This window comes from Sesamum indicum, unplaced genomic scaffold, assembly GCF_000512975.1.
Source record: "Sesamum indicum cultivar Zhongzhi No. 13 unplaced genomic scaffold, S_indicum_v1.0 scaffold00448, whole genome shotgun sequence".
Classification (NCBI taxonomy): Eukaryota; Viridiplantae; Streptophyta; class Magnoliopsida; order Lamiales; family Pedaliaceae; genus Sesamum; species Sesamum indicum.
The window spans coordinates 1-13,075 of NW_011628333.1; the positions used below are offsets into that span (position 1 = coordinate 1).

A 13,075-nucleotide genomic window follows, 5' to 3' on the forward strand; every position below is an offset into this window, starting at 1 on the left:
TATTTTAGCAAATTTGGCATTGGTCTTTGCATCCATACACCGCAGATTAAAAGAAACATTAGATAATAAATAAAAATTGCTTATATCAATATTAATATCCTATATATTAGATAATTTATATAAAAAAATTCAATTTTATTGTTTTAATTAATTTCACAATTAATTGATTAAATAGATAAGCTAATAAGTATTAAATAACAAGTTACTAACTTAAAAATTCAAAATAAGTAAATCATTTTTTTTTCTAAGTTTGATTAATTATATTAGATAAAGGGTGCACATGTATTAACCAAATTTTAATCTAATGTAATTTTTTTTTGCGGAAGAACATACCTAAATTTAGGTCAGGTAGGGGTCCATTGAGTTCCCCCGTACGTGATCCATTATGTAAACTGTAAAGGGTGCCTGCCTCAACATTGGTTTGGCCTTCTCTTCAATGTTTGGAGTATATCTATAAAAAAAATAAAATAAAGTGTTGTGTTAATTTTTTAATAATTCAAATTTAATTTTTGATTATTTATTTTTTAAAAAATTTAGATCAGAATAGTAATATTAATATTTTTAATAATTTATGATTATATTTTTTTCTCCAAACTCGTTGCTCCATCTTCTTATACTTTTTTCCTCCTGACAAATTTTTATATTTTCAATAAATTTATAATTATAATTTATTTTATTATTTGTATTATTTCTCACATACTTCTTTTTTTTTTTTTCTCTTCATTTCAAATATATTTGTATCTTTTCATAATTATTTTTTTCTTTTTATTTCATATTATGATTTGTTTAATATGCTTGCGGCGGAGATAGCGTGAAATAACAATTGTTATGTATAAACATAATCTTTTTCTTACACTAAAACTTCTACCTCACTTTGATTGAGTTAGATATTTTTGTTGGACTTCAATGGAATTATTTGTATCTTAATTAATGACTCAAACTATATTATTTCTTTTATAATTTATGACATCGTTGTAATATAATCTGTATTCACGTGATTTTATGCGCTCATGTAATGTGAAATTCAATAAAATTTTAAATAAAAAAATTAATTCGCTATTAATCACTCTAGTTATGGGATCGGCCATTTCCAGTGTAGAGTGGTCGATTTTCATTATTTCTGAGTCAAATAAGGTAAAACGTGTCCAAAGCAAAGGCAGACAGCATCGTCCTTCTTGAACACCTGCCGTGAGGCCCCATCAAATCTGAGCCACCTCGACAGCCTCTGCATGTCTACGTGGCCACTCCACACTTCTCTTCTGTCCTCTATATCACTATCAAAACTCCATCCCCATCCATCTATGCGCAAAGCTTTTAACTTACAAATATTCAACACAGGAAAAAAAAAGAAAAAAGAGTTCATAATCATCAGGCATATCCTATGGCTACAACCGAGGAAACGACGGGTAAGACCGGCGGGGGGAAGCCGATGAGCGTGGAGCAGCACATGCTGGACAAAGGGGCTCAGATGCTGCAATCTTTGAAGCCCATCAAGCACATGAACCAGCACGTCTGCACTTTCGCTCTCTACAGCCATGACATGACTCGCCAAATCGAGACTCACCATTACGTCACCCGCCTCAACCAGGACTTCCTCCAGTGCGCCGTTTACGACTCCGACGACTCCACCGCCCGCCTCATCGGTCCTTTATTTAATTCTTATAGATTTTTGTTTGTCTTTCTTAATTATTATTAGTCATGAATTATAAATAATTAATGTGGATGGTGCAGGTGTGGAGTATATTATATCTGGTGGAATATTTGAGAGCTTATCTCCAGAAGAACAGAAACTATGGCACTCCCATGCACATGAGATAAAATCAGGACTTTGGGTGAATCCCCGGGTTCCAGAAATGGTAGTCAGGCCCGAACTTGAAAATCTTGCCAAGACCTACGGCAAGTTCTGGTGCACCTGGCAGACTGACAGAGGTGATAAGCTTCCGATGGGTCCGCCGGCGCTGATGATGTCGCCCCAAGAACTGGATTTGGGGATTGTGAAGCTGGATCTAGTGAAAAAGAGGGATGACAAGTACAACATATCAACTGACTCCCTGAAGGCTGCCAGGGCTGAACTGGCGGTGCCGGAGCCGGAGCGGATTAATCCAGAGGCAGATTACTGGAAGCAGAATGGAAAGGGGTTTGCAATCGAGGTGGAGAGCACAGAGATGAAGAAAATAGCAGCATTCCCATAAGGAGAGACATGGAAGCCTGACAATGTCGTGGAGTTGAATGGTTTGATGAAATTAAGAATATATATATATAAAAATGTATGTCTATTTCGGGAGTGTGAGAAGTGGAAAGCTTTTTGTTTTTGTTATGTTATGTGTACGTACGTAAATAGATGACGGGAAATGGTGGTGGTCAATGGTACTCTATGCTTCCTCACATGTACATAGCTTCTGCTCTCTTCTTTTCTTATACTTTTGTGGTAAATGGTACTCTGTGCTCCCCCACATGTACGGAGGCGCATAACACTTGAGATTGCCAAAAATGATTTTAATTAAATTACAGTTGTAAGATTTAATTTTTGAGTATATTTAATTAAATGAGCATTAATATAAAATATTTAACTATGTATTGTATGTAAAGTAATAATTATTTATTCATAAAATTTTAAATATATAAAATATACAACAAATATATGATCAATATAAATTAATTTTAATATTTCAAATAATATTTTTTTATGTAATGACGCGCTGTCCGGCTGCTGTTATTTATTTATTTTTTTAATTTTGAAGTTTCATTATTTTATGAAACATATAAATAAATTATTTAGAGATTTATTTTTTTATATACCGAATATCTGAAGTGTGTATCATAAATCATTCTATTCGTATTTTATTTTATTTAGTCCTATTACACTTAAAACTTTATTTGCAAAAGTAAAGAATGTATGATTATAATTTTTGAACGGTTTTTATTACTAAATATTGTACTACTTTTTCTAAAGTTGTTTGTATTCACTTTGACTTTAAATTTATATTTTGCTCATTTATTTCATCTTGTAATTTTTTTTTTCAGACTCAAAGCAAAATTACACATTAAATTATAATAAAAAATTGAATCTATAGCACTTCAACATTCTTTTATTATTAACTATTGATGTACGTCCACTTGACATGATCCGACGGTCTCCATGTGATTTTGTCCAACACATCCAATCCGTATTCCTCCACCGCCTTGCCAGTCGCCACCCCACCATCGCCAGATCCCCTGCGTAAAACCACCGAAGAAGAACTTCAACTCACCGTACAGCAAATTACACGTCTATCTCTGCGTTTCTGGAATACTTTGCGGGTTTTCTTCTCATTACACAATATTCATGGAGAGTACAACCAGTACCCCGGCCCAAGTCAAGAAAAATGTCTATTCTGTGTGGGCACTTCCGCCGGAGGAATTGACTCCGCGGCTAAAGAAATTGATGGAGGGCCTCAGGTCGGAGTTCGGTGGGCCCGAGTTCGAGCCGCACGTTACGGTCGTCGGCGCTATCAGCTTAACGGAGACCGAGGCGTGTGATAAGTTCAACAAGGTCTGCGAGGAACTCAAAGCGTATGACGCTAGTGTGGAGAAAGTTGACACCGGCAGTTTCTTTTATCAGTGCGTTTTCCTTCGGCTTCATCCAACGCCTGAGGTAACTTTAGTAAAAGCTACTTTCTTACAGTAAATCTGATTGCATATTGAAATTGGTGGGCGGAGGATTAGGATTAGTATTTGGTTACTGCGCGCTGATCAAACAAGATACGGAGACAGCGATAATTGGAGGCTACGAGTTCTGTGATTAACGTGCTTTTGAGTTGTTTGATATGCTGAATTTAATCATCTCCCCTCGACTTTTGACTTCTGAGCGCTGTAAGATCACCGTCTTCATAGCTTGTAAAATGAGATAAAATGATGTCAAGATGGCCTTTGGCCTGAGGCAGAGCATCAAAGAAGTTGCTTGCTAAAGCAACTGTGGATAACGGGAGACAAATAAACTAACAGAAGAAAGAAAGAAATCGAAAGCTAACTTGGAAGGATGGAGGGAACATTATGTTGGACTACACTACTTTTCTGTTTTCAGCTAAAAGAGTTAGTAAGCGCATGATTTTCCTCCTACTAAGGATGTAGAAAGCATTTCTCGATTGTCTTGCTGTGGCATTGAAAATGATAAATTGCATCAATTTCAGTGAATTTGAAAGAAAGACAGATGTGATACAGAGGTAGAAGAATAAGTGATACTGTGGTAAGCCGGTGTCAAGATGTTACTTACTATGAATCATTTGCTATTTCAGTTACACTGCCTAACAAATGGAAATATGACCAGGATTGGGAAACAAGAATTTGGCAACTAGCTAGACTTAAGTTCGAATAGATATCTCAATAAGTTTTGAGACATAACAGAAGTGTATCAAACTAAAACCCAGCGTAGAAAAAAAGATAGACCGAAAGAAAATGTTTATAATATTTGACAACACTGAATATTATATGAAAAACACAGCAAAGTACCTTTTTTTTTTCTAATCAGCAAGATAACTTTATTATTATAATACAGACAATCTCATATTCTAGCACCGCAAATGCATTTTGTGCATGCCAGCTAATGAGAAACGCCATATAGACATAAACACTCAAGTTGAGAAATGGAAGTGGAAAAACAAAGACTTGATTTAGAAAGTTTTTGTCCACATGAGAAAAATCTATGGCACATATAAGTGACTTACTAATCGTTTTTACCATCACCATGTTTTTCCAATTGTTTGATCACATCATGATTTTTTCAATGTGGGGCATTTGCAATGAGGCTGTATAAGCAAGTTCATGCAGAAGACAAAACTAGTATACACACCAAAACACAGACATCGATCCCTACATAAATTGGAAAGGATTGAGCATTGATTTAACATGTATCCAGACTAATAATTCAAACCTGTAAAAGTTGGCTTAGATATCACTCCTTTGTGCATGGAATCATCTCATGTAGCTGATCCCATCATTAGCAAGCAAATCGCTGTACATACAAATAAAGTGGCCTCTCATAGCATAAAACTTGTAGACTGACAAGGCTATCAAGTCCTTTGGGGCATATGTTCTGAGCTGACATATCCTCAATGAAGTTAAAGATAATAGACTTAAGAGACAGACCACATGGTCATGCCTTCATATATACTGTACTACTAAGAAACAATAGACACAAGTAAAAGAATAATTAGTACATAAATCAATATATCAAAACAAGTGTACATAATGTGGTTTTGAGACTCAAGGTTCAGGTTATAACGTGCTTCCTAACTGAAAAACAAGTTACTTAAAATAAACAAATAATTGCATGGCAAAATCAGAAAAACAAAAACTTAACAAATCTGTTAAATCATCATCAAGATTCTAGTTTCCCAACTGTCCAAAGATCAGAGAAAGCGCTTTTACAGACTTATCAAGAAAGAGAAGATGATTCTTGAATTCCAGAAACGATTTTGAATATTGACTAGTCAAGAAAAGATAAAGTGTTCTTGAAATCGGCTGTTACCGCCGACTTATCAAGAAAATATAAGCCGATTCAAGAATTCCAGGAAACATTTTGAATCAAATTATCAGGAAAAAAGAAGAGCACTCTTGAACACGAGAACATGTCAAGAAAAGAGAAGATGGTTCTTGAATTCCAAAAAACCATGAAATTTCACACACGCCTAGTCCACAACATAACCGTCAAAACAGTTACTCAAAAGACGAACTTTTACATTGTTGATAAACAACTTGTTGGCGATTACAGCCCTTGTGAATCTCCATCTGAAACAATTCAAAGAAGAGAGAATTCTTAAACGCAAAAAAGCAGAGTAAAAAGGGTACCCGCAATCACCTCGCTAGTACCAAGAAGGTGAAGAAGAAACTGCATAGCGTCTATTGAAGAGGGAAGAGCAAAAAAGAGTAGAGTGAATGAATGCTTGAGTTGGGCATTGTTTGAAATGTAACTTTTATTTCTAAAACTGTTAAAAAAAATGCTTTTATGTCCAAAGGTAGAAACAGTTTGGTTTATGTGGTGGGATCACCGATTGCGATTATAGTGAGTAAAAAGGTGTTGTCCTGAATCCAATGGCTTCATGCCCAACTCAAGCATTCATTCACTCTACTCTTTTTTGCTCTTCCCTCTTCAATAGACGCTATGCAGTTTCTTCTTCACCTTCTTGGTACTAGCGAGGTGATTGCGGGTACCCTTTTTACTCTGCTTTTTTGCGTTTAAGAATTCTCTCTTCTTTGAATTGTTTCAGATGGAGATTCACAAGGGCTGTAATCGCCAACAAGTTGTTTATCAACAATGTAAAAGTTCGTCTTTTGAGTAACTGTTTTGACGGTTATGTTGTGGACTAGGCGTGTGTGAAATTTCATGGTTTTTTGGAATTCAAGAACCATCTTCTCTTTTCTTGACATGTTCTCGTGTTCAAGAGTGCTCTTCTTTTTTCCTGATAATTTGATTCAAAATGTTTCCTGGAATTCTTGAATCGGCTTATATTTTCTTGATAAGTCGGCGGTAACAGCCGATTTCAAGAACACTTTATCTTTTCTTGACTAGTCAATATTCAAAATCGTTTCTGGAATTCAAGAATCATCTTCTCTTACTTGATAAGTCTGTAAAAGCGCTTTCTCTGATCTTTGGACAGTTGGGAAACTAGAATCTTGATGATGATTTAACAGATTCGTTAAGTTTTTGGTTTTTCTGATTTTGCCATGCAATTATTTGTTTATTTTAAGTAACTTGTTTTTCAGTTAGGAAGCACGTTATAACCTGAACCTTGAGTCTCAAAACCACATTATGTACACTTGTTTTGATATATTGATTTATGTACTAATTATTCTTTTACTTGTGTCTATTGTTTCTTAGTAGTACAGTATATATGAAGGCATGACCATGTGGTCTGTCTCTTAAGTCTATTATCTTTAACTTCATTGAGGATATGTCAGCTCAGAACATATGCCCCAAAGGACTTGATAGCCTTGTCAGTCTACAAGTTTTATGCTATGAGAGGCCACTTTATTTGTATGTACAGCGATTTGCTTGCTAATGATGGGATCAGCTACATGAGATGATTCCATGCACAAAGGAGTGATATCTAAGCCAACTTTTACAGGTTTGAATTATTAGTCTGGATACATGTTAAATCAATGCTCAATCCTTTCCAATTTATGTAGGGATCGATGTCTGTGTTTTGGTGTGTATACTAGTTTTGTCTTCTAGTGGCATGAACTTGCTTATACAGCCTCATTGCAAATGCCCCACATTGAAAAAATCATGATGTGATCAAACAATTGGAAAAACATGGTGATGGTAAAAACGATTAGTAAGTCACTTATATGTGCCATAGATTTTTCTCATGTGGACAAAAACTTTCTAAATCAAGTCTTTGTTTTTCCACTTCCATTTCTCAACTTGAGTGTTTATGTCTATATGGCGTTTCTCATTAGCTGGCATGCACAAAATGCATTTGCGGTGCTAGAATATGAGATTGTCTGTATTATAATAATAAAGTTATCTTGCTGATTAGAAAAAAAAAAGGTACTTTGCTGTGTTTTTCATATAATATTCAGTGTTGTCAAATATTATAAACATTTTCTTTCGGTCTATCTTTTTTTCTACGCTGGGTTTTAGTTTGATACACTTCTGTTATGTCTCAAAACTTATTGAGATATCTATTCGAACTTAAGTCTAGCTAGTTGCCAAATTCTTGTTTCCCAATCCTGGTCATATTTCCATTTGTTAGGCAGTGTAACTTAGCTCTCTACAGTACAATGATCTTAAATAGCTTTGAATGATGAGGAAAATGCGGTTATATCTGGTTAAGAATATGCTAGGGTTAGTTGCTGATGTAGCAGCACTGATCGAAGAAGAGTTAGCGTGGTTTCTGTACAATATAAAAAGGGACTCTAACTCATTCTTATTGCATAACTAATTGCATAATGCTTGATATGTCTGGCTAGATTCTCCCAGTTAATTTGTGCTCTAAGATGGTTCAATCAAAATTCATATAATTTTAGTCTTATTACATACTCCCAAGTTGTCAGTTTCTTTGCTAACTTTTCTTCAAACAATTTCTTTGGTTTTATTTAGGTAATTCATGTTTGCTTGACGGAACATTTTTTGAGGAAACCTTTGAACAGCTTCTTAGGGTGGACACAAGTTCCTGTTAACACATTCAGGGAGGGGGCTGTTCATGGGGGGACAAAGTGTGAGGTTTAAACAGACAACATATTTTGTACTTCTTTACGACTTGGTGGTTTTCTAACTTACTGGATTTCTGCAGGAAGGCGTTTAGAGATGAGCTTTCCTTGCTTCAGAAAACGCGACATTTGGATGTTGTTGGGGTGGATAAAAGTTGCTGCTAAAACCATTCAGGGGGGAGCTGCCGAAGAGGATAAAGTTGAGGTCTTTAAACAGCCAAATATTTGGAGATAAGCCTCCTTTGCTTCAGAAGATACAACATCCAAATGTTGTCCAGTTTCTTGGTATTGTAAAGCGAAGTGGTCCTTCGATGATTGACGGAATATTTACCAAAGGTATCCATTAGGAAGCTCTTATCATTGGTTCCTCTTTTCAATTTTGCTTTTGAAAAGCTTGGTTATATGTTTATCATACTTTTCTTTGCTAGCTATATGTGTATGTTTTCTTGGTACTTTAATAAATAACTTTATTCTGCATTCTTTTCCTCCTTTAATAATTCTGGGATCATGAAAATGGACAAAGTCATGGCATTGAGATTCTAATGGTTGCTCTAGGTTCATCCCTGGTTTTTCCTACATTGATATGAACTATGATAATTTTTCTTTCCAATGTTCTTTCTTTTTCCAATGGTGTCATTGCCTTTTTGCTTTTATACTATACTGTTTTTTTACTGCATCATTACTATGGGCATGGTTCATGCATGTGAAGACTCTATTAGAGTATGTAATTTCTTTCTTCTTTTTGTCTTTCATGTGATAGTATCAAGCTATAAATGTTTTCTAGATCCTGATAAGAAGAAACATCTTTCTCCACATAATTATGCAAACTATAAGATCTTTTATTGATCTTCTTGTCCATAAACTTTCCTTTTCTCTGTTAAGTAGTATTTGTTCCTGTGTGCCTGAAGTGCTTTTAGATTAGGATATTCCAAACACTAATACTCGAGTAACAGGGAGATGCTCTGACGAAATGCGGAGACACAGTATAATCTGATGCTTGCAGCCACACTTCCCTACCTTCCAATACTATGGTCATCATTAATGGTTAGCATCAATGGCAACATTAACAAGTAGTTCTACTCTTCTTTATACTGTATTACAGGTTGATCGAAGAGTGTTGGAGTGAGAACCCATCTAATAGACTGAGTTTAATCAAATCATTCCTCAGATGGAGGCCATATACAACGGTGTTACCCATAAAGAAGAAATCGTCTCTCTCTTCCCCTATCTCCTCCTTCACTCCTCTCTCAATGGCCTCCCTCTGCTCTTTCTTCCACATCTGTTTCCTTTAGTTTGTTTTGTGTGTAAACGTTGTACACTTGCATGAGATTGATGAATATGCATGTTGACGGATGCTAGTGCAACTGGGCGATTTGAGTTATCTTCATTACTAGATCTTTGATATCCAAGTACCATGAATGAAAATGCACGGAGTACTAAAAGTTTCAAACAAATCTGTTTAGCGTTGAGTCCCTCTAAGATTATCAAGAGAGCAAGGAGGACAGAAATATTTTGTTTTTACATGCTGATATATAATGGGCGAGGCCCCAGTATCTTGTCAATCTGACGCAGAATGATTATAGTGGTCGGTTGCATTAATAGTGATAGCCTAATGTGTAACTATATGTTTTCAGAATTTGGACTGGGACGACCTTGGCCATTCCGATATGCTCTTTCTTGGCCTCACCGTGCAGGAGGGATCATTTCTTTATTAGTGATGAAAATACATTTGTACTTGAATTTAATGTTTGTGTGAAGTATAAGTAGGATGGACCTGTCAATAATCATTTTATTGAAGTTCCTTTTAAGTTATTGATTTATTATGTATTGTTGGATATGATGATATCAGTTAAACTTGTCAATCAGCAAGGATGCATCCATGGCTGAAGGTGATAATTGAGCTGTGGGGGGTGCGCGGGGCATTAAATGGATTAGGTGCTCACATTGAAGTCCTGCAAGACTTCAACATCAAGAAGCCCGAAATGATATCAGAGTTTGATCTTCGTGGTCCCCTTTCAAGAAAGAATATTGGTTCTAAATAGACTTGAGGAATGTGATCACTTTTCTCTGTTGTTCAAAATCAGTAAAAAACTTATCCGCGCAAAGAAATAATTCCCTTTTCATACTTTCACCACCGTTCCTTTCTGTTGTGGGTGCTGTGAGGATCTCATCAAATCCAGTGGAGGAGTTGGGTTCTTGATTCCGAATAAAGTTTGCCTTTTCGCGTTCCACTCTCAGCAAAAGTGAAATACATATTGTTGAGGACCGCCCAGATATTGCAAACTAAGAGATGTATAGATTCGCTGTGTAATCATCCTGGTTTTAGAAACTAAGAATACATATATGTGTAGACTCATAAATCTTGGCTGTTGTCCAGCTACCTCATTCTCTTATTACTAATCGGACGTTTTGTTTTCTGAGTATATAAAATAAAGGAGCATGCAGTGATCGGTAGCAGCTGGTAATATATAGATTTAGGTTCATATGGAGTAGTAGAAGTCAAGTCATTGGACGTTGGAATGATGGCGATGATATGTATAACATATGTTGTGATGGATGTAGTTTTTATCACTGTCACTGTGGTCCTCACACTAGATACAAAGAAGATTTTCTTGTTATGGCCAATAGGAAGTTCAATTACTACAACCTTGCTTCTTCATCTCACATTTTTTGGGTCATTTCTGTACCCCAACCTGACTCCTCCAATGCCAAGTGCATTGGGATATCTTCAGACATCAAAACACGGGCAATGAAAGAAAACATTACTTGTCTATCAACTCTGTGTGAATCATTACTCCTAATTCGATGGTAAGTAACATTCTAATATGTTTTCTGTACTTTACGAGAAAAACAAATTTAATTAATTTTACTTAATCTCGTAATTGAATGTTGGGTTTCAAGGTTCTGAGCATAAGAGAATTATCTACCCAAGAAATTATTATTTCTTAGTTTTCTATGGTGTTGATATGTGGTCTACCTTTTTAGTACAGATTCAAAGGCAAAGTGGACAGCCCATATGACCTCAATCAACGGTTTGCAAATACGTTATACACAGCTTCTGATCGATGCCTTCATCCTCTCATCTTTTTGTTCTACCAATCCAACTCATACGTGGTAACTTTAAGTTAAAATGGGTCTGATCTGATAAGAAATTACATCATTATCTTCCTTGATTACCCATCTGCATTCAACAAAAAAAGAAACGTAAACGAAAAAGAAATAGTTTTTGGTCTTACATATATATATAGGAGGGGGGGCGTGACAATACCATCATCTATGTCATTGGTTAGCACGCGATGGATGAGTTGTCACAGCAATACCAAGCATGGCCCTTGTTCGGTACAGAAGAATGACCTATCTCTAGAGACAATTGGTTTTATTTAGCTAGACAAGTTCCAAGGGCCAAAGAGAAGAGGATAGCACCAATCCAGTTGCTAGGTCAACTCATATCGTAAGAGCCCTAGCTACCTAAACCCATTAATCAATCAATAACTGAAAATCCCCTACATACTTACATCCTCTGCACATATATATACACACACAAAAATTACTGCTTGCATGATCAATACCCAATAAGGTTTTACCATTGATAAAACTTCAAGTTGTAGTAGAACACTGGATGTCAAATGGCAGTGGCCTTCTCTTTTGTCATAGCTCTCAACAGACCCCTGCTGCAGTTAGTTTAAGTGAGTGAGGGCCCCGACAGATGGGGAAATAATGAGAAATAGGGTCCATATTATTACAGCGGTAGCGACTATAATTTACTTTTGCCGTACATAAGGGGTTATATATGTTCAAGAGATTAATGTGCAATGACAAAAAGATCCTAAGTATATATACATATATCTTCATCAATTCTTTCAAATTAGACAACCGAATAACAGCTTAGTTTCTCTAACGCAACATAGTCAAGAAATTGATCCCGAAAACCAAATGGTTATATATGTTAAGAAGAGATGGGGATATGTGGTGGGAAATAAGAGGTCCCTTTTATGTGTTATATTCCCATTTATGAAAGACAATAGACAGTGAAGGTTGAGGGCAACCTAGTCCAAGGCTCCATCATTCCATGAAATATCACTTTCAGGTTCAGGAGTCTTTTTCTACTCTACCACACGGTACCACTCTCTCCTTTTTATCTTTCTTACCCATAATGTGTTCTCGTAACTCCCATCATACTTAATAATTTCACAAACACAAAAAGTCCTTGTACTATTACACAAAAAGGCAAAAAGTAATTATAGTTTATTATTACTATTAAAAAAAAAAAAAGGAGATGAGAGGATTAATGCAATGTGAAGGGAGGCTGAATTATGACTGACCTATTTCTTCCATTTACTTATCTGTTCTGCAAATTAAGCCACCTATAATTGAGCTATAAAAGTATAATTAATACTACTACATGAACGAATATCACGTTTACTTTTTCTTATGTATATATATACACAACTCTGAGTGCATAGCTCCATTTCAGTTCCTTCATCTCTATCCTTGAGCATAAGGCAGAAATTTGGAGGTTCTCTGCTCAATATATCTTAAACCTCCCTTATTACCATTCTGCCTAGTCGAAATAATACGAATATTTCCATTCAAAATGTTTTGCACAAGTGTTCATAAAGCAGTGCTTCTTCACCCGTACTGTTTTCAATTGATTTCTTCATTTCACATCCAAATTGTTACAAGATATATGCATCTCTCTTAGTTTAAGTATATTACTTAAAACTGCATACATGAAATATTGCTAATCTGTGTGCATATATACATACAACAATTCTTGGTTTTTTGTTGCCTTAATATGATGATGTTTGTGAAATCAGACAAGTCGTAAAAGCTGTTAAAGTTTCATCACCTGCCAAGAATTGCGTGACGATATGTCGTTTTTGGT

At 35.6% G+C, this 13,075-nt stretch overlaps 2 protein-coding genes and 1 long non-coding RNA gene across 10 annotated transcripts; all 3 read left to right on the plus strand.

The window, feature by feature from the left end:
* Positions 1-1,286: 1,286 nt before the first annotated feature.
* On the plus strand, positions 1,287-2,418 carry LOC105180243 (oil body-associated protein 2A-like). Its single transcript, XM_011103920.2, has 2 exons — positions 1,287-1,643; positions 1,732-2,418. Exons 1-2 carry the CDS (start codon positions 1,382-1,384, stop codon positions 2,190-2,192), a joined length of 723 nt encoding a protein of 240 aa, XP_011102222.1. The 5' UTR covers positions 1,287-1,381; the 3' UTR covers positions 2,193-2,418.
* A 907-nt stretch (positions 2,419-3,325) lies between these two features.
* On the plus strand, positions 3,326-4,334 carry LOC105180246 (cyclic phosphodiesterase-like). Its single transcript, XM_011103921.1, has 2 exons — positions 3,326-3,634; positions 4,275-4,334. Exons 1-2 carry the CDS (start codon positions 3,326-3,328, stop codon positions 4,332-4,334), a joined length of 369 nt encoding a protein of 122 aa, XP_011102223.1.
* Positions 4,335-5,947: 1,613 nt separating this feature from the next.
* On the plus strand, positions 5,948-11,355 carry LOC105180244. Of its 8 annotated transcripts, XR_002286493.1 has the most exons (6): positions 5,948-7,103; positions 8,081-8,198; positions 8,274-8,526; positions 9,144-9,234; positions 10,057-10,998; positions 11,181-11,355. It is a non-coding gene; the product is annotated as an uncharacterized LOC105180244 (long non-coding RNA). The 8 variants fall into 8 exon arrangements; XR_002286492.1 differs by lacking the exon at positions 9,144-9,234; XR_002286490.1 differs by lacking the exons at positions 10,057-10,998; positions 11,181-11,355 and adding an exon at positions 9,359-10,033.
* The last annotated feature ends 1,720 nt before the right edge of the window (positions 11,356-13,075 follow it).